We start from the raw sequence: 26,199 nt of genomic DNA on the forward strand, positions 1-26,199 counted from the left end.
ACTGGCTATTGCCGTCATCCATATCTTTTTTTTGTGACATCAACTTAGACTACTTCAATTTAACTATGACCATGGGGAACTTCGTGCAGCTCACATTAGACTTATTGAACAAGTTACTTACTTTTGGTAACGCCTTTTTATGGTAGAGACTATACCTAGGTGAAGATTCCTTAACTTTGATTTCTCCCCAGTCAGAAAGGATCTGGAAGGTTTTTAATGAGCAGTACCAATGTGGGCCATAGGAAGAGTCTATTGACTCAGTGTCTGTCGTCGGCCTTGCTGGAAGTGACGCAGCGGTAACAATATAGTTGCCACCCAGGCGCACAAGCCTCAGTTTCTTTTCACAACTTCCCACCACAGAAGTGCGGAGCCATGAAGAACACTGGCCACTGGTGTGTCAAAACTACGGCCCTGAAAGGGTAATCCCTGTCACTAGACATCGGCTCGCAGATTGGGGAGAATGGGTAGGTTGGTAAGGAATCTGCAGCTATCTAGAGTCACTACCAGGTAAGGTGTTACCAAAGGTAAGTAACTTGGTCAGCCTGGAAGAGGCTTATACAGGGAGTGCAGAATTATTAGGCAAGTTGTATTTTTGAGGATTAATTTTATTATTGAACAACAACCATGTTCTCAATGAACCCAAAAAACTCATTAATATCAAAGCTGAATATTTTTGGAAGTAGTTTTTAGTTTGTTTTTAGTTTTAGCTATGTTAGGGGGATATCTGTGTGTGCAGGTGACTATTACTGTGCATAATTATTAGGCAACTTAACAAAAAAAAATATATACCCATTTCAATTATTTATTATTACCAGTGAAACCAATATAACATCTCAACATTCACAAATATACATTTCTGACATTCAAAAACAAATCAGTGACCAATATAGCCACCTTTCTTTGCAAGGACACTCAAAAGCCTGCCATCCATGGATTCTGTCAGTGTTTTGATCTGTTCACCATCAACATTGCGTGCAGCAGCAACCACAGCCTCCCAGACACTGTTCAGAGAGGTGTACTGTTTTCCCTCCTTGTAAATCTCACATTTGATGATGGACCACAGGTTCTCAATGGGGTTCAGATCAGGTGAACAAGGAGGCCATGTCATTAGATTTCCTTCTTTTATACCCTTTCTTGCCAGCCACGCTGTGGAGTACTTGGACGCGTGTGATGGAGCATTGTCCTGCATGAAAATCATGTTTTTCTTGAAGGATGCAGACTTCTTCCTGTACCACTGCTTGAAGAAGGTGTCTTCCAGGAACTGGCAGTAGGACTGGGAGTTAAGCTTGACTCCATCCTCAACCCGAAAAGGCCCCACAAGCTCATCTTTGATGATACCAGCCCAAACCAGTACTCCACCTCCACCTTGCTGGCGTCTGAGTCGGACTGGAGCTCTCTGCCCTTTACCAATCCAGCCACGGGCCCATCCATCTGGCCCATCAAGACTCACTCTCATTTCATCAGTCCATAAAACCTTAGAAAATTCAGTCTTGAGATATTTCTTGGCCCAGTCTTGACGTTTCAGCTTGTGTGTCTTGTTCAGTGGTGGTCGTCTTTCAGCCTTTCTTACCTTGGCCATGTCTCTGAGTATTGCACACCTTGTGCTTTTGGGCACTCCAGTGATGTTGCAGCTCTGAAATATGGCCAAACTGGTGGCAAGTGGCATCGTGGCAGCTGCACGCTTGACTTTTCTCAGTTCATGGGCAGTTATTTTGCGCCTTGGTTTTTCCACACGCTTCTTGCGACCCTGTTGACTATTTTGAATGAAACGCTTGATTGTTCGATGATCACGCTTCAGAAGCTTTGCAATTTTAAGAGTGCTGCATCCCTCTGCAAAATATCTCACTATTTTTGACTTTTCTGAGCCTGTCAAGTCCTTCTTTTGACCCATTTTGCCAAAGGAAAGGAAGTTGCCTAATAATTATGCACACCTGATATAGGGTGTTGATGTCATTAGACCACACCCCTTCTCATTACAGAGATGCACATCACCTAATATGCTTAATTGGTAGTAGGCTTTCGAGCCTATACAGCTTGGAGTAAGACAACATGCATAAAGAGGATGATGTGGTCAAAATACTCATTTGCCTAATAATTCTGCACTCCCTGTAGTTGCATATTCCTTACCTTTGAATGGATACCCAAGCAATACAGTCGCCAAAGGTAGGGCTGCGAACCAATTTCAAATGAAGCAGTCCTGCAGTACCAAATGGGCAAAGTGCCAATCCCTACAGGCCTGACTGCCCAGGCAGTAATCTTTAGTAAACGTGTGCAGAGTGGCCCATGCTTCTGCCTGCCAGATGTCCAGGACCGGATCTCTGCATGCCAATGAAGTGGTCGCAGCTTTAGCTCTGGCAGAATGAGCTTGCCAACCATCAGGAGATTGCTTATTGGCCAGCGCATAGCAGATCATGATGCGAGTACAAGCCAACAAGAGATGGTTCAATTCTGCACTGCCCAACCGTTCTTCACATCCACATACCCAAAGAAGAGTTGGTTGTCCACCTGCAACTCATGGGTATGGTCAAGGTACCAGGCAGTGGAGTCTCTCCTCTTCCTTGGAAGGATGTGGGGGTGCCTAAAAAGAAGGCAGGGTGATTGATAGGCCTAGATAAAAGGGAGTGACCACTTTTGGTAGGAAAGAGGCCCTTATACGAAGCACCAGTTTGTCAGAATATATAGATGACTAACACGGCTTAGATGATAAGGGCTGCTGCTCACTAACTTGACAGGCAGATGTAATTGCCACAGGGAAGGCTGCTTTCAGTGTGAGAAGCCTGAGAGGACAATTGTGGAGAGGCTCGAAAGTAGCAAATAGCACCACATTAGAAAATTTTGAACTAAATTAAGGTCCCAATGGGGCCTAAGGAATGGGGAAGGAGGGAAGAGATGAGTAAAACCTTTGAGAAACCAATAGGGGACTTGAACAAAGCGGGTTGATCAGGCACCTGCAATAAGGCAGAAATGGCAGATGAAAAGCCCTTAGAAGTGCCCATAGCAGAGCCCTCTGGGCAAAAGAAAGACTAAAGAGCAAGACTTAGGTAAGTGGATCAGCAGATTTTTCTGCACACCATGCCACAGATTTCTTCCAATGGCAGGCATTTACCATTTTGGCGGAGGGACATCTGGCTGCCAAGATGACATTACAGACTTTGGGAGAAGGGTCAAAAGCTGCCAACTGCCACCGCTCAATCTCAATGCAAGAAAGCGGAGAGTGGACAGGTTTGGGTGAAGAACCCTCCCCTGCTGCTGCGACAGAAGATCCTTCTGAAGGGGCACCCTGATCAGAAGATCGATGGCCATGCTCAATAGCTCGGGATACCAGACTCTCTGTGCCAGGTCCAGGGCCACAAAGATGACTTGGTTCCGGTCATTCTTGATCTTCGTGAGAACTGTGTATAGGAGTGGTATGGCAAAAGGAGTACAGGAGGCCTGAGTTCCACTCGAAAGGAAAAGCATCTCTGGGTGAGAGCCACCTTACAAATTCCAGCATGCAAAACTGATGATATTACACGTTCTCAGCAGAGGTAAAGAAACCTAACCAAGGCTCTCTCCACTACTCCAGGTGGAGAAGCCATTTATGATCTGTTAGGCATCTTATGCTGAGTTCATCTGCTCTAGCCCATCAGGGCTGCCAGGTGTTGAACCACCAGGGGAAAGCCCTGCTGTTCCAGCCATGTCCAAAGCAGCAGAGTGTAGGAAGCTAGTTATCTGTGTAGGGGTATACTATGCAGGTAGTACAGGCAACACTTATTGGTTTACCGGGGTAAAGGCAATAATCCCAAAAGTTCTGTTTTGTGGTAGCGTGGGCGAGCATTTAGGCTTATTAGAGGGTAGTGCTAAGCCTTTGTTAAAAGTACCACTTTTACTCAAATGCGCCACTTTTACTCAAATGTGCTTTTATTCAGTTAAGGTTTCAAACTACGTTTACTGCAAAGGGGTCCTTGCAATCAGTTCTCAGGGGGTCCCTGTGGATTAGAAGGTGCTGGGAATGCAAGGTCACAAGCAAGACCAGCAATACAGTTTTACCTGCCCTTAGGCATCTTGTGCAGTAGTAATAATCAAGTCTACTGTCTTGCATGTTGCATGGTTGGGGGGATGGAGCAGATAAAAAGAGACTGCAGAGGGGACTTGGGGACAAGTCAGGGAGCTCCCAGTGGGGGGCTTGGTCGGTGGGGGTCCTGGAAGCAAACAAACACCGTCAATTGTTGTGGACCCGTGCCGCGGAGCAGGACTTTCTAAGCGGTGCTCCTGTCTCAAGGTGCCCACTGTTCTTTGGTGAAACCGCAAGAAGAGGGACAAAACAGGGCAGCTGGGACGTCTGCGATGCTGTCGTCCCTTGATGGCTAGTCTTCGGATGAGACTTTGGATTCTGGTTTATACTTCAAAGACGTTTCGGTTGCTGCAAGGGGCCTGGTACCCCAGGTATTGGTGCAGGATGGCTCCAGTTAGTCCTGATGTCTTCTCACTTGGTGGGGAGATGGGGCTGGCCACTTGGGGCATGGTGACCTTCTCATGGGTAGCTGCTGCGTCAGTCAACCCACTGGTCAGCAGAACGTTGAACCGGACATGGCAATGGGGCCTTCAGGAAACAGGAAAGTGGCTCCTCCACCAAGTGAGATCCATATGCCTTGGTGAAGTGCTGGAAGCCCTCCAAGACTTTTGGAGGATGCACAGCTGCAGGGCGAGTCGGGCTGTCATGATAGTCTGGCCAAGATGCCCAGCTAAGGGGATGTCATGGGCCAGTGTGAGTAAGAACTCTCTGTATTGCTGAGGAACTACCACTCTTCTGATGGCATTAGGTTGGGGTCTATGGCCTCAGTGTAAAGGACCCCATCCTCCCAATAGGTCCTGTGGGAGCAAACTGACATCTCCCTTTTACTGGTCAGCATCTTGTTGTCTCAGGCTTACAAGAGTGGGACAGGACCCCTGTCCCTAATAAGGATGTTCCCTAGAGGGTTTCTCCTCGGAAGTTGGTTTCCCAGACTTCTTGTCTTTTCTCTTGGAGGATTGGGCCATTATTCTAGGTTCCAACACCTCTTTTTCATCCTGGCCGTCTGCTCTGTGCTCGGGGTTTTACGCACACCCACTCAGGTATTCCCAGCATGGCTGCATAGGTTTTTATCTCTAACTCAGCCCATGCTGAGGTCTCCAGATCATTTTCCATCAGACATTCTACTGGAATTGTGGAGGACACGACCACCTTCTTTTGGCCAGTAGCCCCTCCCGATTCCAAGACCAGCCATGGGATGAACCTTGACAATGTTATTGGTGTTTATAACTAGACAAGTCTGTCCAGTTATGTACTGGTCTGTGGATATCAGTTTCTTAGTGACCATGGTGACATTTACACCTGTATCCTTCAGTTCTTCCACTTCACACCCCATTGATATGTGGCTTTTGTCTGTACTTCTACAGGTTACCGGGCCTTTCAGTCAGGTTAGATACATCCACCCCACCCTAAAAGATTAAAGTGGCTTCAGTGTATACTCTGACCTGGTCAGAGTACACCAGGGATCCCATCTGGAGAGTCACCATCCCAGCAGTAGCTTGGGTGCATTACAGGGGGCCTATTTGGGACAGGACTGTGTCCATTTGCCTTAGAATTGAAACACCAAGCCTTTTTGGCATCCCAGGTTTTACTCTGATACCCACTCTTTGATTGGGAAGAGTTTCTGGGCCCACCCTCCCGACTAGATTTTTGGGGACCTTTAAAAGACTCTTTAGGCTTTTCCCACTTTGTGCCCACTGCTTTTTCTTTGGGGAGATTAGCAACTCTTTTTTTGGTCACCCCCACCAGGGGTCTTCCTGAACACCCTTGTTTTGATCCAGTGGTCTGCCTTCTTCCTCATCTTTTGAGCAGAGAGCAGCCCTAAGTCCACTAGGTATCAATGCACTTTTTCTGAAGTACAGGTTCTCAACAGATGCTCCTTCATAATCAAATTATAGAGTCCTTCATAATCATGCACCTTACTTCCTTTCAACCACCCTCCTTTTGTTTTGACTGAAAAGTCCACAAAATCTACCCAGGACTAGTCCAAGCTTTTTTGAGTCTCCCTGAACTTAATTCTGCACTCCGCAGTAGTGAGTCCAAACCCCTCAATCAGAGTATCCTGCATAAGGTCATATAACTCAGATTCTTTATCACTCAGTGTCAAGAGTGTATCCCTGCCCTTGTCTGAGAAGCTCCCAACGTAGAGAGTACCAGTGTCTTTGGTGAATCCTTCTCATTTTACAAGCCCTCTCAAAGGCTGTGAACCATTTTGTGATGTGATATCACCCATGACAAATTCTGGGACAATCCCTTTGGGGATTTTGGGATCAAAAGTTTCCTCTCTCTCCCTCTTTATTCTGCTGCCATCACTTGGGGGTGGTAACCCCATCTCAATTGTTTCCTTTTCTATAGTCAAGATCTTGGCTTCAAGGGCTGCCCTTCTGGCTATTCTCTTAAGAATTACTTCATCTCTTCTCTGTGCCTTGAGTGGCCTGTCCTACCCTCACAGCTGGAGGAGGAACTCTAGGTAATGTCCTAGGGTAGATGTGAGGGGGCACCTCATAACCTTCCCTATCAAGTTGTGGGGGGAAATCCCCACTTTCATTATCACTGTCCACCTCACCCTCCTGGGTGGTGTCAGGATCCCCTGTTATGAGGATGGCTTCAAACTCTGCAAGTAGCTCCTGGAACTGTGTTTTTGTAGGGTTTGAACCAGTTTTAATTTTGTTGGCCTTACAGAGATTCCTCTGCTGCATAGTGATTTGCAGGTAAGGAGTCAGCTTGAGTTTCTGGACTCTCTCCTCTGTATCAGCCATGTTTAAAGTAGTTGGGACCTTTTTAGGAAACTACAAAAAGATTCTAAACAGTTTTTAGAGACGGAACTATCTAGTAAAACCTTTTAAATTTCTAACACAGTTGGTCTGGGGGACTTAACACAAGGCTCTTACAGTTCAGATTAGAAATTTGGAAAAAACTAAAAGATTGGGAAAAAAAGATGAACACTAAAGTAAATTGCGAATTTCTTCCTGGAAACGCCTTTGACAGAGTGGTATCAGCAAATGCAAAGTCTGGACTTCATACTCTTTCCTCAATACACCAGGAGGTAAAACCTCAAACACGGTCAACAAAAAGTCGAAAAAGTCCAGTGAAAAACTGACTGACGGGTAGCTCTTGGATCAGTGCTGGCTGACGCAGCAAGAAAATAACCGAGGGCAGCGTGCCTGGGTGGTGCCTATATAGGTGCCGAAACGTCACTTCCATCGAGGATGACTGACAGAGAGCCGATCAATACCACCTGCTGGCACGGACAATACAGACGACGGACGGGGAGTTGATCGACACCACCTACCGGCATGCAGGGGTACCTGATCCATTCTGATGCCTTGGGAGAATTCAAAGGTAAGAAATCTGCAGCCAGAAGTCTCTACCAGACATTCAATTTCAATTTAGTCTTGCACCAAGACCGGCTCACTGATTTTATCTTTTTGTATTACCTTCTGTATATTTTGGACTTTTATAGATCACCACCGTGTTCCTCTACCAGATGATAATATCTCTCCAGCGTGCACCTAACGCTATATGTTTAACCTAACACACAGGTTCATTATGGTTACTTGACCTTGCTCATTACGTTCCGATCATAATTTCATGCCCATATCCTGGGGATTATTTTGCTTTATCTAATTTACATTACATTTTTTCAGAGTTAATTATAAGCTATGCTGTGGTTCCTGTACACGTCATTATGTAGGCTACCAAACCTAAACAAAAAATCTCCACTTTTATTAATATTTCCAATCAACACCCCCACTAAAATAAATACATTGTACAAATAATGTGACTGAACATAGTTTTTGTTTTCTTTTAATTATTATGCTCTCTTCAAAAACCACATATTCTTAAAATGACCACTGGGTTTTTCTTAGGAGACCAAATAATCTCATTAACCACTCTCAGGAGCCTCGGTGCCTTACCCCAAACCATTTTTATGGGCTTATCAATGTATCTACTGTAATCAATGTTCTTTATCCTACTCCCATTGAAATAACCTAATTTTAGTAACAATGCGTTAGAATGTATTTTTCGTTATCTTGCAAAAAACATGATCTCTTCTATAGCAACTTATATTTAAAGATGGCTGCTGCGTTTCGCTTATGGAGTCATATGTCCTCCTTAAAGTCTTTCAGACGCCATGCTATTTAATCTCCGAATTTTTTGTGGGGGTTAACAGGACTGATACAGAAGCGGGTGCTTCTTCTGACCTTAGAGACCTTCTGTTTTACAAACATAAACAGGTATGTATGCCATCTTACAACTTGCCATGACAATACTTGCCTATTTTTATTTTTTTTGTGTCGGTGCCTAGGCAACTTTGACTTGATTTTGTAGTTAACCTTCCCCTTGTGCTTTTCTTTCTTTCTTAATAGTGTCCCTTACCTATATGGTAACATCCAAATGAATTATGCACTTCCCTAACAATTCTGCTTTCACAATTAGATTTCTTTATCATTTACTTTATTTTATTTTTCACGGATTCTATTCATTCAAATATTCAAATTACCAGACGGTATACTCAAAACATTTTGGTATATTATTCCCTCGTCCCCATTTGCACTCACATTTTGGCCTCACATGAGGGGGTTGCATGATTTCACTTGTACACATCAGAAGGTGTAGTTTCCCTTTTACACTATAAGGGTAATTTGACTTCCACATAAGACACTGATACATACAGCACACATCGAATCTCTATAATAATTACTAGCTATTTTAACTTCGAAACAGAGATATACTATGCAAATATGGCAATTAAAATGTATGCTAATACCATACATTTGGACAAAGCATCAATAACAGTAAGTTTTTATTTCTCTTTTGTTTCCTATTAGTTTTTTCTCCTGTTTTATTCTTCCTTTTCCTTCCTTTTATTTACTACAATGTATTTTTTGTATATTTTTACTTAAATATAGTTATGTGCCTTCCCATTTGCTCACTGTGAATTGTGTCATTGTTTATTTTACATTTGTTTCCAAAATGGGAATGATTATTAATTCCCTTATTGTTCGATTTTCGTATGTCTAATTTTGTGCTGCTTTATTTTAAGAAGCCTTGAAAAAGCTCTAACCATCCAACCCGGGGGTGAAACACATGTTGGCTACCATATTTAAAACATTATTCCACTAAGAACTTATTTGATAAATATAATAATCATCAACAAGATTGACTGGAGAATCTACCTAACAAGAATGACCATACACTCATATTTTGCTGAACAGTATCTACCAGTAATCATGTTAATTTGAACAACCTGGCAGAACTGCCAAAGGGCTAAAAAAAAAAAAAAAAAGAAACAGAAGTACTGTTCTCTATTGTATGATTGCTGGGACTGCAGTAGATGATTTGGTCCAAGTTGAGGAGGATGTTGTTGATGGGTGCTGTTAGAAATGGGGTCTTTGGTTGACAGTCAGGTTACCCCCTGTTCAAGCAAGGACCCTCACTCTAGTCAGGGTAAAAGAGAATCACCCTTGCAGAGTCTGCTTGTGTCACCTGCGCAGTCAGCAGTAAGGATGCAGGAGGCTAACATACTAAGATGCCTGAGAGCTGCTCTCACAGAAAACAAGGACTGAGATGGAAACACCAGGATCATAGCCTGAATGTCCAGGACTCATTGCAACAGAGGGAAGGCCCTGAACTGTACCATATCAAGAACTGCTTAAATGAAAGGAAGCCCTGCAGAAAAGTCTGGTGTGATTTCAGCTCACTGATTGTAAACCTCAACGATGTCAGGAGGATCACCGTTGTCTGGAGGTGGTCCAAGAGTGGCTGTGGTGAGCCAGTCTTCAAGAGCCATCGCTGAGATAGGGCAAAACTGATATCCTCGACCTCTGAAGGAGGGCGCTGACCACCTCCCTCACTCTGACGAACACCAGAGGGGGACTGGTGAGGCTAAAGAGGAGCACTGGAAATTGAAACTGCTCCTAGCCTACCTTGAATATCAGGTACTGTCTTCCAAACGGCAGGATGGGTTTATACAAATATTTGTCCTATAGGTCCAAGAACACCAGACCATGTACTCACCAGGGTACACTGGAGACAGAATCTGGGTCAACATGAGCATTCAGTCCATAACCCTTTTGATGGCTCCTTTGAAAAGTACGACTCTGACCCCTCACAAAAGAATGGAAAAGTGTTCCTCTGAGAACAGCTCTGATGTGGGAGGAAGATTCTACTGAGCAAAAGGAAAGGCATAGCCATGCTGAGTAATCTGATCAACCTATATGTCGAGCAAGATGGATCGTCACCCTCTGAGAAAGTGCTGGAGCCTGCCAACCACAGGTTGGTTTAGCGCCACTATTGGCAAGCGGTATGTAGAGGGGCCTGGGAGGACTGGTGTCCTTGTTGGCCTGCACGATGCCTGCCATATCCACATCCCCGGCCTAGAAAGGACTGGGGTGATTATAGCAGAGGCTGGGGAGGACTGATGCTGGCTACATGCCAGCCCCCTAAATTAGCCTCAAAATGTCCTAATCTTGTGAGGAAACTGTTTGGCACTCATCACATACCCAGAGAGCATTGTGCAGCCCTATATTCTTTGAAATGTTCAAAGGCAGAATCAGCTTTTTCGCCAAACAGGAATGAGCCACTGAAAGGCACATCCATCAGAGAGGCCTGTACATATCCTGAGAAGCCTGTGGAGCATATCCACGATGCAGCACACCACACTGGCGCCAACCACCTTTCTCAGTCAATCACTATTATTACGGTGAGTACAAATCACTTATTTTGCTGCATCTTGACCACCCTGAATGGTTTGAGCCAATGAAGCCCTGGGGACTTCTGGGATCATCAGCAAGATCTTTCTGGTCTTGTTTCACAAGGCTAGTGTATATCAGACCAACAAACAAACTAGCCAAAGGGAACATTTATTTATGAACACCTCAATCCTCTTAAACAGCCTATTTGGGGAAATAGTACGTAATTAATTGGGATTCACCTTGCTGGTTCAATCCTGAACAACCAGACTCTCTGGAGTAGGCTGTTTGGTAAGGAAATCAGGGACGCCGGGTGGCACATTGTGATGTCAGGCCACCTGCCTATGCAGGGATGGGCAAGAACAGGACTTTGAGAAGGTGCCTATTAAGTTGCCAGTGTAGGATTCACTGAACAGCAGCAAGGGTTTAGATGTGGCTGGGTTAAGGACATACAATTTCAATAATGACATTAGTCTTAACCTCAAAAGATGGCAGTTGTAGGTCCCATACCTCAACTGCTATTCTAATTAGCAATGTAAATGATGCACTCTCTTCTGTTGGCGGTCCAAATGGCGAGTTCAACCCTGTATCAAGGGAGGTATCAAGCCAACTGAACTCTTGCAAGTCCATGTAAAAATTATCATTGTAATAAGATGTAAATATTCTCATCCTCATTATCATCATCTTCATCATCTATGGGTAGTGGCAAGCTTTGGTCAGAATTGGAGCTATAAAGATAATGGTGCCTCTGATGGCACGGCACATCTGTTTTAGTAGAAGCATAGGATTAGGCTATGGCTATATGGTGACTGCTTATAGTTTAATATTTTTGTTGCATGACAGAGCATGTTCATGCAGAAATTGGTCTGGGGTCAGACTAGTATTAGATCCTTCTCTGACTCCAGCACTGTCAGTACTGGTGTCAACAAGTAAAGGACCGATGGAGGTCGTAGACCTGAGGTGGTAGCCTACACCGGAGTCAGAACAGAGCCCATATGGTCCAAGGGAGTCACACGGCTCTGAGGATAATATTCACAGGCAATAACCTGACTGAGGTCTCCTTTGCATCACAAAGGAGCACCAGAGGGAGACTGAGACGTGCCAAATATCTGCAACAAGGTCCCCCTTAAAGGATTTCATCTGCTGCAGTGTAGCTTGTGGCCCAAGAAATTCACGGCACACCGGAAATAACTGAGAAATTGGCTCGGCATATCTGGACCGGAATCGAGTGATATCGTTATGCCCTTGCGCCATCTCTTTAGATAGAGAGTGGCGGGATGGGGTGAGTCCTGATTCACTTTCTTGTGTTGACATTTGCATTTTGATTTGCCTTAAGACTTCAAACATGAGAACTGACCTCTTGCTGCAGCCACATCAAGAATGGCAGGAAGTCTGCACCCTTGACCCTGAGAGGGAGCAGAAGCAGGACTAACCCAACGCCCACCATTTCTTTTGCGTTCAACACCCTACAGGTTTGCTTCTCTGGATCACTTTAGGGTGCATGAGGGTGCACCTGTTGCACAACTTCAAATCGTGCCAATAGCCAGACACCAGAGACCCACATAGTGCTATGACTGACATCTGTTTCCTACAGCCACAGCATGGTTTGAAATCAGTAGGACACACCATTCCCTAGCACTGCAGATTTTTCCTGCAGATCTGCTCAATCACTTCTGAGGCAGTATTGCTCAACATGGACCACCCCACCTAGCAGTATGTGGGAGCATTGTAGTGGAAGCTTTCTGGAATAGATAAGTAACTGAATAAATGGTTGGACTGAACAAACACAACTAGCATGGAATACATATACAAGTCACATTTCGTCAAGGTTCATGCAAATTCCTACAGCTATCAACTATAATATCAAGAAAGCGTTTAAGATCTCTGTTTTACATCACATCTTCAACCTTGAAAGTAAATACATGTCCGACCACTAGACAGATAACATGGTGGTCAAGTGGACTAACCACTGATTAAGCTTTTTAATTTCAAAGTGGTGCAATCTTTATGAGTTGCACATTTAATTTATAATGCTAAGCTCAGCACGTTGGATTCTGCTATCATTCTTCCATTTAGCAGGTAACTGTATTCTCATACAATCCACTGAATAGATGTGCTTATAAGGGCCAAAGACTATTCTCATTTGCTTGAAAATAACTTCTTGTCACATATTCCTCCCTCAAGTATTGCCCGACATAGGAATCAGAGCGTTTTTGGTAGAAACATGGATATTTTATTTGTTAAACACATGGAAATGGGATTCAAATACTGTTTTCTGTAACATTTCACCACAGTATAAATTCTGACAAAAAGACATAAAAGCAACCAGGTCTCAGAAAAGGCATAATTTATCCCTAAATACCTGCAATTGTTTTTCCTTAATGGCAAGTTCTTCCTTTCGCTTCTTTATACCATCTAAGTGTTCTTTCTGCTTTTCTTCATAATGCTTTTTATGGCGTTTACAGTTATCAACTTCCCGGTCCACTTTATCAAGTTCATCCTATATGGTAAAATATTTTAATATGAGATTTTAATTTAAAAACAAGGCCATTATTCACATGAAAGAAAATAAAGAATCACAAACAAATCACAAATGGATGACTCTAGGTGTCCTTAATTATGCAGTAAAGGCTCTGAATGTTTTGTCTACCAACAAACATCTCTAATCAGATGAGAGAGAGAGAGAGAGAGAGAGAGAGAGAGAGAGAGAGAGAGAGAGAGAGAGAGAGAGAGAGAGAGAGAGAGAGAGAGAGAGATAGATAAAAAGCCTTGGAAACTCCCATGTGCAAAACTGCTGCCATCGCGTTTTCTCTGCAGAAGAAGATCAAGCCAAGGTTGCCATCACTGCTGAAAGACACCCTGCGCCAATTTCTGAGGCAACTGCCATTCGTGATCTGCTAAACACTGGCAGCTGAGTTTGTGCATCCTGGCATTTAGATATCCTGACAGGAAGTGTATCACTAAAGAAATTCATCGGTCGTTCAATATATTAGAGGCCAAAACCTCCTCTCACAGGGCACAAGACTCAGTCATGCGCAGCTAGTTACAGTACCAAATGATGGTGGTGGTGTTTGTGAGCACATGCACCAGCCATCCTCTTGTGGCTGGCAAGAAGGCTTTCAAAGCCAAGCAAATCACCTTCAACTTCAACAAACCGACATGGAGTCAAGTCTCCGCTGGAGACCAGAGGACTCTGATCTCCATCTCTCCCAGATGACCTCCCCAACCTAGGAGTGATGCGTTTGTGACCTCTGTCAGCTCTCAGTGGGGTAAGGAGAGGGGACTGTCATAGAACCAATCACTGTCCAGAGGCCACTAGTGCCGATCTTTTGCAGTCTCCTAAGAAATCTGGATATAATCCACCAGATTCCTCTCATGCTGTGCCCACTGGGATTTTGGGTCTCACTGCAGAGCCTGCATATGCCGTCTGGTATGGTTGGCCAGCAGGATGCAGGAGGCTAAAAAACAAGAACATAGCCTGAATGTCACAGACACTCTGCTCTGGGGTAAAGGCGTGGAACTGTACCATATCCAGAATAGTTCAAATGAAACAGGAGCATCTGTGAAGGAGTCAGGTGGGACTTCAACACATTGACAGTGGACCCCTACAACATTAGAGGAGGTTCACCATCGACTGGTGGTTGCGGACTGCATGGGTGAACCCACCTTCAGCAGATAGTCATCGAGGTAGGGAAAAATGGGTTACTTGTCCTTCGCAGGTATGCTGAAACAACCGCCATCACTTTAACACTGAAAAAGCACAGGTGAGGCCAAAGGGGAGCAGTGTGAATTGAAAATGCTCCTGGCCTACTGTGACCCACAAGAAGCACCTGTGGGCTTGCTGGACAGGGATACAGAAATAAGTGTGGTGCAGTTCAAAAGCCACTATCCAGTCTCCAGGGTCTTGGGCAGACAGGACCTGTGCTAGCATGAGCGCTTGACTTTGTCCCTTCGCAGTTTAAGGCATTAAGAGGGCAAAGATCCAAAATAAGATGAAATCCTCCGTCCTTCTGTGACATAATGAGGTAGCAGTAACACCTAGTTTCCATTAACAAAGTCAAAACATTCCCTGTAGACACTTTGGTTCAAATGGCCTGCACACCCTGCTGCAAAATGGGCAGATGGTCCTCTGTCAGCTGTGCTAATGGTGGTGGAAGGTGCAGCAGGGTAGAAATAAATGAGAGGAAGTAGCCCCGATGGACAATTTGGATTTTCCCTCCTATCTGAAGTGATAGCCTGCCACTCCTTGAGGAAATATTGGATCCTTCTTTGGATAGGATGATTGTGTATCGTCAAAGGCACACTAAAGAGGTTTTACTGCTGCAGATGTTGGCGGGGCAGGGGACTGAGTTCAAGTTGTCTTTGTTGCCCTGGGTGTTGTCCTAAGAACCACAAACATAGGAAAAAAAAAGAAAGAAATGATGTTAGCGCGCATGGATGGTGATTATAGGCGGCTCTGCTCGACACTCCCAGAGTGGGACAATGTTGGTGCAGAACCACATGACGCCACCTGCCGGCGTGCAGGAGTACTGCTTTAAAGTTTCCAGATCCAGTTTAATGCCATGGGGAATACACAAATGCAGTTAGGAGAATCTATCAGAAAATATGTTTTCACATCACCACCTCACCCATAGACTCCGTCTCTGTCACATACTTCAAACAATTTTTTCAATCTCTAAGGATATCTTCAACCAACATGATAAACACCACACTACTTTCTAGAGTTGTTTATGGCCCTTTTATAAACATTAATGCCAAATAAAGATCTGCATGACTGACGATGCTGACAAACTACCCGCCCATCTCCAATGACATATGTGCCAGCAAAATCAGTGAAAGGGAGACAAGACGGCTTTAGAACCATGTGATACTAAAGCATCCCCTCCAGATCACTGATCATAGTTCGTGTCTGGCAGTGAAAACACCTCTACCAACAACAGGAAAGAGCATTTTCTATCCATGGACAAACATAAGAAAATAGCTATTAAAGTGCTGAACCACTTTGCTACCTATGAAACAGGTAGCCGCCTAACAGGGCTGTAAGAGTAGGCATATTCATAGGAGCTTGGCTAAAGATCAAACCATTTTTCACCAACAGGAGTCAAAAAATCACAACAAAGTCAGTTGAATCATCCACATGGTTAGTGATTAGTATTTTGGAGGCTTACCTCAAGGATCATCTTTATCCTTACTACTATTAAACTTCTAGATAGTCCCCTCCGCATTCCTGAGCAACACCAAATGAATTTCCATACCAATCACATCCAAAGTCACTTCAGGTTGAATTACAGAAAGGCAATGTTCCTGTTAACAAATGTGTAGCTTGATCTCTCACTGAGGCCACACAGTGTTGAAAGTCAAGCTGCTGAAATGGCATCCCACCCTGATATGGATGAGTTTGCTGCTATGCTCATGCATGACCAAATCAAAGAAATCAACTGTTCCTAGAAAATATTCACTGGAATCCTCCACCAAAGAATGGACTCAAGGTTCAAAAAGACTACAATAGCTTCTCTGCCCACACATGTAGCAACTCTGTTAATTACATTTCCCCCTGCTAAGGTGACTATATTGGCTCCCAATGGAAAGTGGATTTCAAGTTGGCCTGCATAATTCATAAATACACCGCAGGCTACCACTTTCCCTTAAGAACAAACTCCACATTCCTAGCTGACAATGTAGAGCAAGAGGCAAAACCCTTCTAAGACTGGAAATCCCAAAAAACAGATAAACCATGCCCTCTCTTGCTTAGTTCTGAGGCTATGGAACTCTATCCTAGACTACATCAGGCTTAATAGTGACCATGCGTTCCGAAACTATTTTAAAACACACTTATTCAGACTTCTCCCCATTTTTAACAGCTCACTCTCTTCCATTACCGGTCATAAGGCACTTTGTTGCATGCAAAGCGCTCCAGTGCTCTAGTAACTATGCCTGTTCTAGAGGCGTACTCTAAAGAAATAATTAATAAATTGTATCCTTTAGCCTACGATAGCTTTGGCTCCTATGACTGCACAATGCCTGCTGGAAATCACGCATTAAGAAAAATAATTAAGACACAAGAAGCTGTTTAACAGAGAAGTTATAAAATCACCTGGAACTCTGACCGGGCACAGAAGCAAACAGGGGCACATTCTCTTGAATTCAGGCCAAAAGTTCTAGAAACAGAAAAACCTGTCGATGGTGAGTGTTCAGAACTGCCCTTATAAACTAAAGCAATTGTGTCAAGTTCGAATAAGATTTCACTTAACTCATGGAAAAGAACATCAGCAATTGATAAATTGCACAACAGAAAAGCAAACCATAACTCACACAACATATGTAATGCTGATTACCTGATTTGTGATGTGAGAGATGCAATATCAAATTCAGTAAATAATTTTACAGTTGAGATTACATACCCCCTAACACTATTAAGGAGACAACCATAAATGGCATATTTCTGCTTTCAATATGTGGTATTATTCAATTACACTGTGATCATAGATATTATGAGGTCAAAGGCAAAACATTTGGTGTGCGAGTTACAGTTTGTGTGAATGTTGAGCGAGTTAATTGTGGTCGTAACTATAATTTGCATATTTCAGTTGTCTTTTTATTTCAAATTCATAACCACACTGACACTGTATTTTTTCTGTGAATTTATGTGGTTTATTTTAAAACTGTATTAGGTGCTATAACCAAAGTTAAGCATAACTTCACTTTAGCATTTGTTTTCTCAGGGCTTTTTTAAAGTGTACCAAAGCCAACATTTGTTTCTGGAATGCTACTTGAGTGGTACATTGGTTCAATCACAAGCATTCCCCCTAAGGATGGGAACACCTTGTATGGTGTCACTTATATGGTGTCACTCATTGCTATGGAATTTTTCCACAGAGCAAACACTGTTGCAGATCAGGATGAATTTGCGATTTTCAAGGTGGCAGTAAAAAAACTCCACACAGCCCTTCTTCAGCAAATCTAATTTGGCAAAAAAATTCATAAGCGATTTTCAGGAGTCACGAATCAGTGAATCACGATTTTAAGCAGCAGAGATGAACAGACGTATAAACCCTTACAAGCCCACCAAACCTTTTTAAATCACGTATCTCAGAAACTAAAGAATGGGTTTAGCCCCAAACCAACGAAAGCATGCTTTGCAGGTAAATTTCTACTTTCATATTCAGGTTTGGTGTAAATCCATTCACCGATTGTGCTTGTAGGCATGAGTAAAATTTCCTCTGCGAACTCAAAAGGGAAAACGCATTTTTTTCCTCTTGTTAACTTTTGTTCCCCTGATGGATATGCAGGCCGCATAATAACTACTTCAAGCAACTGTAAACTTTGGTGTAGATCCGTCTGTGTAGTCAAAAGTTACAGGCATATCAAACAATGCATTTTCCATGTAAAGTGCGTCTGAATCATAAATACACTCCGTTGCCAGCCACTGTGTTGCACATACATGTGCATATACATAAACACAAATTTGGCCGAGTATGGCGAATCAGAGACCAACTCTTTTTCAACAATAATGTCGGTGCATTATTAATTATCAACTGGGTTCATTGCATAGAGCTGGCGATCAGAGTTTTTGTTCAATTTATAGAACAATACAGCACAAATATTACTGAAGAAGTAAATGGCTCTCATTCATTAATCTCAGAATGATAAAGGATGACAGACCGAGCCAGAGCAGTTGAAGTTAAACCTGTGACCAAAATTCACTTAGTGACCGATACTGGGGTGCTGACAAGTGGCACCATGTCCTATGTTGAGGGTTTTAGCCAATCACGTTTTTAGTCAACTGCCTTTTGCATTTTGAGACTTGTGTCCATTTTAAGGATTCACGGTGTAGCTGGTTAAAAAGCCAGGAGTAGCCTAAGGTGACATAGAACTACCCTGGTCTTGTCTGTGAAATAACCAGCCAGGATTACTGCTATGTTTCTACACAGTACTCCCAAATTCAAAACTACTTCCCGCTTGAAAATCTTTAACAAACCCAGAACCATGGTCTAAACATTACAACAACCCATGAGCACTAAGAATCTCTCGAGGGGCTTACAAAAAAAAAAAAAGAATGAACCTCAAAAACCATTTGTCATGCCCACAAAGCTTTACATGGGCACTCAGCAGGAGCTAATTAGTTCTAAAGTCTGCAGTAGGAATCTGCTTTTTTCTCCAATTATTTATTAATGAACCTATATGGCCGCATTTTGACACTGGGGCAACGAGAGGCTGCAAACAAACTTGAAATTACATGTGCTTGTCCTATAAGACATGGCACCTTACCGAGAAACTAGCTGAGATATTTGACTTTTGTTTAAGTCAACTGTAAAATTGTGCACGGAAAGGTCAAATAGCATATCAATCTAATAGCCTATGCGTGATGCAGGTAGACTATTCACTACCCACACGTGGGACTTAAACTATGCGAAATGGGCTACATAGCCAACCTGTAACACTGTGGGTGTGCCTGCAGTGTTAAAACGTCAAACTAAACTTATATTACAGAAAACAAATTCAAGTGTGTCCTAAAATGGAAGGGCTCGTTTGCCTAACGTGTGCATTTAATTCATCACATTTGAGCAAGCTGTATGGCTTCAAAGGTAAACTGATAGCTCTGGCTAAGAAATTAGCAGAAACACCATCCCAGTGACACTTATTAATAAATATCAAATTATTTGGCAAACTGTTTTTTTACAAATATTGTTTGCTTCTGCCTTACTCTTACCGGGTTTAAAAAAACACACCTGGCCACTGTAACTGCTGCTGGAAGTTTCCTGCAGGTAATTATAATTAGCTTCTCTCCATCTTCAGGGCACTAGACGTGGTGTGACCTTTTTACATAATAAAGGCTCTGCCAGAGACAAACAGGTTTTCTGACTCACTCCCCCACCCACCACTGTGAGCAGGCTATCAAAAAGAAAAGGGAACTTGATTAAATGATTTGACGCAAACAGGCAAACATAACCCTGTGTTCAGCAGTTATTTCTAAAAGTAAGGGAGTTTAGACAGTTTAAACTAAGTAAAAATAAGTACATTTAGGGGGTCATTCTGACCCTGGCGGTAAAATCCGCCAGGGCCAACGACCGCGGGAGCACAGCCAACAGGCTGGCGGTGCTCCCTTGGGCATTCTGACCGCGGCGGTACCGCCGCGGTCAGAAACGGAAAACCGGCGGTGTACCGCCGGTTTTCCGCTGCCCTGGCTGCGCCGCCATGGGGATTCCGACCCCCATACCGCCATCCTGTTCCTGACGGTTTTGGCCGCCAGGCACAGGATGGCGGTATGGGGTGTCGTGGGGCCCCTGGGGGCCCCTGCAGTGCCCATTCCAATGGCATGGGCACTGCAGGGGCCCCAGTAACAGGGCCCCACCAAGATTTTCAGTGTCTGCCATGCAGACACTGAAAATCGCGACGGGTGCAACTGCACCCGTCGCACCCCTTTCACTCCGCCGGCTCCATTCGGAGCCGGCATCCTCATGGAAGGGTGTTTCCCGCTGGGCTGGCGGGCGGCCTTCTGGCGGTCGCCCGCCAGCCCAGCGGGAAACCCAGAATACCCGCGGCGGTCTTTTGACCGCGCAGCGGTATTCTGGCGGTTCCAGCCAGGCCGGCGGCTTCCGCCGCCAGCCGGGGTCAGAATGACCCCCTTAGTGTTTAATAGCAATAAAACAATTTAGTGAAAATTAATAAAACGTAATCACTTAAATGACACCAAAAGAACAAGTTAATTGCTTTTGGTTACACTCTTTTTGGTGATAACTCAATCTATCCACAGACTTCTTAATTTTGGAATATCCCTCCAGTGCCAGATTGGATCCAGTTGTTTTAACATCAGTGCTCCCAGGTGCTGCTTGTAGCTCAAGGTTGGTCTTGTTCTTGCTCAGAAGTGAGCTGCGTATAGGTGCCACCCCTGTGGGTCGACATCAGCTTCTTGTTTCTTTCTTTCTGTGTCTCTGGACGCAGTGCACAAAACAATTGAAGGAGCTAGTGTGTAGAGCTCTAAGTCACATCTTTTGTTTAGATGGTAAAAACGCCATGCCACAGAATGGGTAAACGGGGAGGGTCATAAGGAATTTACAATTAGCCAGATTGTCCACCAGAAAGAGCATTTTTGAAGGTAAGTGCTTTGTTGTTCTCATAGATACTTCTAATTCCCCACCTTTAGAACAGATACCAAAGCAGGAGCTTCGAATGCGAAGGGTCTGTGAAGTGGACTCAGACCAAAAAGTCCTACATGGCTGAATGGGTGAAATGCCATTCCCATCACACCTGGCTGCTAAGACAGTAGTGCTTCATGAATGTGTGCACTGACACCCAGAATTGTGTCCTGATTGATGTCAAGAACAGACACTCTGTGTGCCAACGTAGTGATGGCAGCCTCAGCCTTGGTGGAATGGGCCTTCAGTCATTCTGGAGGCTGCCTTTTGGCCAATACAGAACAGCTCTTACCGCAAAGGACTATCCATGTTGACAAAGTACTTTTCTCCAGCGCGTTAACTTTCCTTGCTCTAGAGAATCAAACAAAAAGTCTATCGTCTTTGGTGCGAATGGTGTAAAAGCTTAAAGATTTAGTGAGGTCCAGACGATGGAATCACTCCTCTTTTGATGGTTGAGGTGGAGCAAAGAACGTTGAGAGAGTAATGGACTGCCCAACTTGAAAAGGTGTCATAACTATTGTCAAGAAGGCCATCCTGGTCCTCAGCACAAGTTTGCCCATGGAAGAGAGGATGTGGGGCCAACTGCACTACAAGAGCCTACAGCTCACTCATGCAATGAGCTCAAGTGATTGCAATGAGGAAGGCTGTCTTTAGTGATAGAACATGCCACGAGCAGCTGCACACTCGCTCACGAGAAGTACAATGGACAAATATCAGGACCAAATTAATGTTCCACTGCAGCATCACAAACTGTTTTGGGGAGAACATGTGTTAAATTTTTCATAAAAGCACCATAATAGGTAATGTCAACACAAACGGTTAGTCTGGTAAACAAAAAGCAGGAAGAGCCGATAAATACCATTTAAAAGTGCTCAATGCAAGGCCTTGCTAGACCAAAGAGAAAATAAGCAACAAAATATCTGACAGTTTGGTCTGCAAAGGGTCTGTCTTTTAGGTTCCACAACAGGTCACAAATTTATCCAAGCAGCCAATGTAAATTGTAAGATTTGTTGCGGAAGGATGCCTGGAAGTCAGGATGACATCCACAATTTCTGTTTTAAAGTCAAACGCCATCAACTGCAGTCGCTCCATCGCCATACCTGGAGGTATAGATTGGGCAGGTTCGGCTGGAGAACCTCGCTTGTTGCTTCAACAGAAGATCTTGACGAAATGGAAGCTTGATCGGAGGGCAGATGCACAGGCTCAGAAGCAAAGTGTACCACTCCCTCCTGGCCCAATATGAGACCACTAGAATGGCTTGCGCCTGGTCATTCCTGATGCGCCTCCAAACTCTGGGCAGGAAGGCATACAGGAGTCCCATGTTTCACCATATGCCTAAGTAGGGCCTTTGCGGGAACTCTAAAGCGCAAAAGTTTGGACCCTGCACAGTGGCAAAAAATATCTAACAAGAGTTCTCCCCATTGTTGGAAGATGCTCTGTGCCACCTTGGGATGTAGCAGCCATTTGCGATCTGCAAATTACCGTTGGCTGAGCTTATCCATCATGGCATCCAATTAATCCATCAGGTGGTTCACAATTAGAAAACTGCCCTGACGTTTCAATGACCTCTACACCACAGGACCCAAGACCCCACTCCGCCTTGCCTGTTGCACTATCACATGGCAGTGGTGGTGTTCGTAAGAACCTGTACCATCCTCTCCTTGATGTATAGCAGGAAGGCCTTCAATGGTAGGTGAATAGCCCGCATCTCCAACAGACTGATTCTCCAAAATGCCCAGACGAGCTCCTCAACCGAGGAATGATGTATCAGTCACCACAATCAGCTTTGGGTGGGGAAGGGAGAGATGTCTGTCCCTGATCGGAAATCATATGACAAGTTTCCTTGGTGATGGGCCCACAGACTTCAAAACCCACTGCAGAGCCCCATGTACTACTGAAGGAAGGACAAGCATGATGTATGAGACCAACATCCAAGATCAAAGTTGAAACTTCAGGATCATAACACAGATGTACTTGACTTGTTGCAGTGGAGGAAAGACCTTGAACTGCAATGTCTCCAAGACAGCTCCTATAAAATGATGTCTTTACAAAAGAGTCAGGTGCAACTTCCGCTCATTGATTGAGAACCACAAAGATGTCTGGAAGTTTCCCGTCGTCTGGAGGTGGTCTATGATTCACTGTGGTGAGCCTGTCTTTAACAGACCATATAGAGGAAAAGTGGTAACTCCAACCGTTGCAGCTGTGAAGTGACCACCACCATCACTTTTATGAGCATCTGAGGTGTGCTGGTCAAGCCGAAGGAGACCAGGGCAATCTGAAAATGCTTTTTGACAGTGCTGAACTGCAGGCAAAGTCTGAGGGACTGCAGAACGGGCACATGTGAGTACACATCTTGCAGATCAAAGGCTAGCATCCAGGTTCCCGGATCAAGGGCAGACAGAAACTAAGCCAGTGTGAGCATTTTGAATTTGTCCTTCCAGAGGAAGCTGTTCAGAAGGTGAAGATCTTGAACAGATTGAAGGCCTCCATCTTTCTTCAGCATGAGGAAATATAAGATTATTATCTCACATTTATTTCCAAGTTCAAAATACTCTTGATATCTCCTTTGGATAGAAAAGCCTCCACCTTTTGTAATAAGTTGGATCAGTGCTTCTCTGACAACTGCTATGATGTGGGCAGAAGTTGAGGCGGGGTCAGAAAGGCACAGAAGGGCATTGCGTGTTGGATGATTTTTAGGACTCATCTATCTGATGTGGTGAAAAGACACTCTGGGGGAAAATGTTTGATCCTACCTCCCCAGAGGATGGTTGTGTGCTGCTCTGTGCAAACTAAAACAACTTGGAGGCAGATACCTCAGAGGAGAGGGATTGAGAAGAGTGGTGTCCCTGGTCACTTGTGCCATCAACCACAAAGGGACTGGGAAGACTGCTGCAGAGATGTAATGGTCCTGGGGCTGCATTCATGCCAATTCTAAGGGGTGGCCTCTGAAGGGAAGAAACTGATGAGGAAACTGTCTGACAGGGGTGGAAAAGCCCAAAGAATGACTGGTGGCTCTACTATAAAAGTGTTTAAGGACAGAATCAGTCTTTTCACCAAATGGATAGGATCCAATCACGTATTTTTGGCTGCATCCTGGCTATTTCAAAGGGTTTGAAGCAAGGAGGCCCTAAACTCCTCCATTGCCAGCAAGATCTTTCTGGTCATGTCCCAAAGGGAGTGGGTATAGCGGCCTAGTAGGCAGCCCACACTGACCAACCGCAAAGCTATGCTAGTCGAAGAGAATGTTAGTTTCTCAAATTTATCAATACATTTGGACTCCCTGTCCTGGGTGGTTGTGAAAAATGAATTAGGATTCACTTTGCTGGTGGAAGCTTTGACAAGTGAAGTGTCAGGAATAGGGTGTGTGGTCACCAGTCTGCTTCCCAGCTGATAACAAGAAGGCTTAACCTAAGTGCCCAAATTGGTATCAATTAGGGCTTCAGTGACTGGCAGAAAGAGCTCAATGGAAACAGGTCCAGGTTGCAGAACTTCTGTAAGGATGCTGGTCTTGCCTTCAAAAGAAGGTATTTGTAGATCCAGAAGCTTAGCAGCAGATCTAATTATCACACCAAACAAAGTGCTCTCTTCCGTGGGCAGGCCAAGGGGGGGAAATCAATGTTGTATAAGTGTGAAATGTGAAGCCCATTGGCCTTCTGTAAATCCATGTATAAAATGTTATCATCCTAATGTGGGGATAAGTCACCCCGTCATCATTATTGCTGGAGGAAAGTGCCCCTTTTAGACATGGTCACCACAACATTTTGCCAGATACATGATGCAATTTTGACTGAAAGTGCACTGGGTCCCTGCTATCCAGGTCCCCATTGACATTTCTCTTTCCCTAAAAACTGTAATTGTACCCCAATTGGCAATATCTTTGAACTCTTCCCACCCCCCAATAAGTCTCTAGTAAATAGTACCCCTGATACCTACAGCATAGGTACCAAAGAGGATCCACAAGGGCGGAAACATGTATTGTGCCATCCTCAGGGACCCCTCACCTAGAACATGCAGACTACCATTGCAGTATGCATCTTGGGGCAGCTATAAGTGAAAACACAACATGGCACACAGCCTTTGTGCCATGTCCCCTTACACTGCATGTAGTATATGTAAGTCTCCCCTACAGCAGGCCTTACAGTCAAAGGCAGGGTGCATTATATTATATGTGAGGACAGATCTGCAAGACCAGATATGCTTCTGATATGTCTCTGTTAATTCGTAGACATAGTGAGTGGACAGGGAAGCCATTTTAAGTGCATGTGCTGGACACTGGTCACTACGAGTTCCCTAGCTACATGATGGCTTCACTGAAAAGGGCAGTTTGGTATCAAACACCTTGTATTATGATCGATCTATTAAGACATTCACCCAGGGGCACTTTAGAGGTGCCCCCTGAAAATCTACCAACAACCACGAACTGACTAGTTTTAGCCAGCCTGCCACCACCAGACAGAATTCTGTGCACCCCAGGGTGAGAACCTTCGCTATTGGGCAGTCAGAAACAAAGCCTCCTCTGGGAGGGGTGTTTACACACCCCACCCAAAAGGATGACCTGTGAATCTGCATTCCAAAGTGGGGGGGGGGGTTCAAAGAAGAACACCATCCTTGGTATGCAAATTTAGCTTCACTCAGAGGGGAGATGCCGACCCCCTGCCCAGGGCCTATTTGGCACCTGGACAGAAGGGAAATGTAGTCTTCAGAGAGGTGTGTCCACCCCTCAGGTCAGTCCTAACCCCAAGGTGAACTGCCTGATGTAGACACAACAATAATGTTAGACCTGACAGCCTTAGGGTGGTCATCCCCCAACTTTTTGCCTGCTGGCCTCCCTCCACTTTTATGACACTGTTTTTGCTGGTTTTAGGACTCTGCGCACATGAAAAGTACTAACCAGTGCTAAAGGGCATAAGCTCTCTCCCTTACTCCCACTCTTTGAAGTCTCCCCCACTTCAAAGTCATTTTTGGGTATATTTACTGGGTCTCCGACCCCAGCAACTCAGACACTTCTGGACCTGAACCTGCAACTTGTCAAGGGGAACTGCCTGGCTGCCCAAAGGACTCATCTGGACTGCTTTGCTGAGAAAAACTGCTGCCCTCTAACTTTGCTGAGAAGTGCTCTCCAAGGGCTTAGATTGAGCCTGCCTCCAGATTTCTGAGGTCACAGGGCCAAAAAGACTTCATCTCTTCAGGAAACTCATTGTGCGCCACAAATCGATACACAGCCTGCCGGAAATGACGCACTGACGTTTTGCGACCGAAAAATCACCACACAGTTGAGCCGGAATGATGCAGCCCGACTTCCCGAATGAAGATTCAA

The 26,199-nt window shown here is 44.5% G+C and overlaps 1 protein-coding gene across 2 annotated transcripts in view; it reads right to left on the bottom strand.

The window, feature by feature from the left end:
* SMC6 (structural maintenance of chromosomes 6) overlaps positions 1 to 26,199 on the bottom strand; it is a 610,138-nt gene that overhangs the window by 240,991 nt on the left and 342,948 nt on the right. For both annotated transcript variants that reach the window (XM_069235972.1, XM_069235971.1), the window contains exon 21: positions 13,109 to 13,246. In XM_069235972.1, the coding sequence (XP_069092073.1) occupies positions 13,109 to 13,246 (138 nt within the window). The remainder of the gene's footprint in view (positions 1 to 13,108; positions 13,247 to 26,199) is intronic.

Source organism: Pleurodeles waltl, chromosome 5, assembly GCF_031143425.1.
Source record: "Pleurodeles waltl isolate 20211129_DDA chromosome 5, aPleWal1.hap1.20221129, whole genome shotgun sequence".
Classification (NCBI taxonomy): domain Eukaryota; kingdom Metazoa; phylum Chordata; class Amphibia; order Caudata; family Salamandridae; genus Pleurodeles; species Pleurodeles waltl.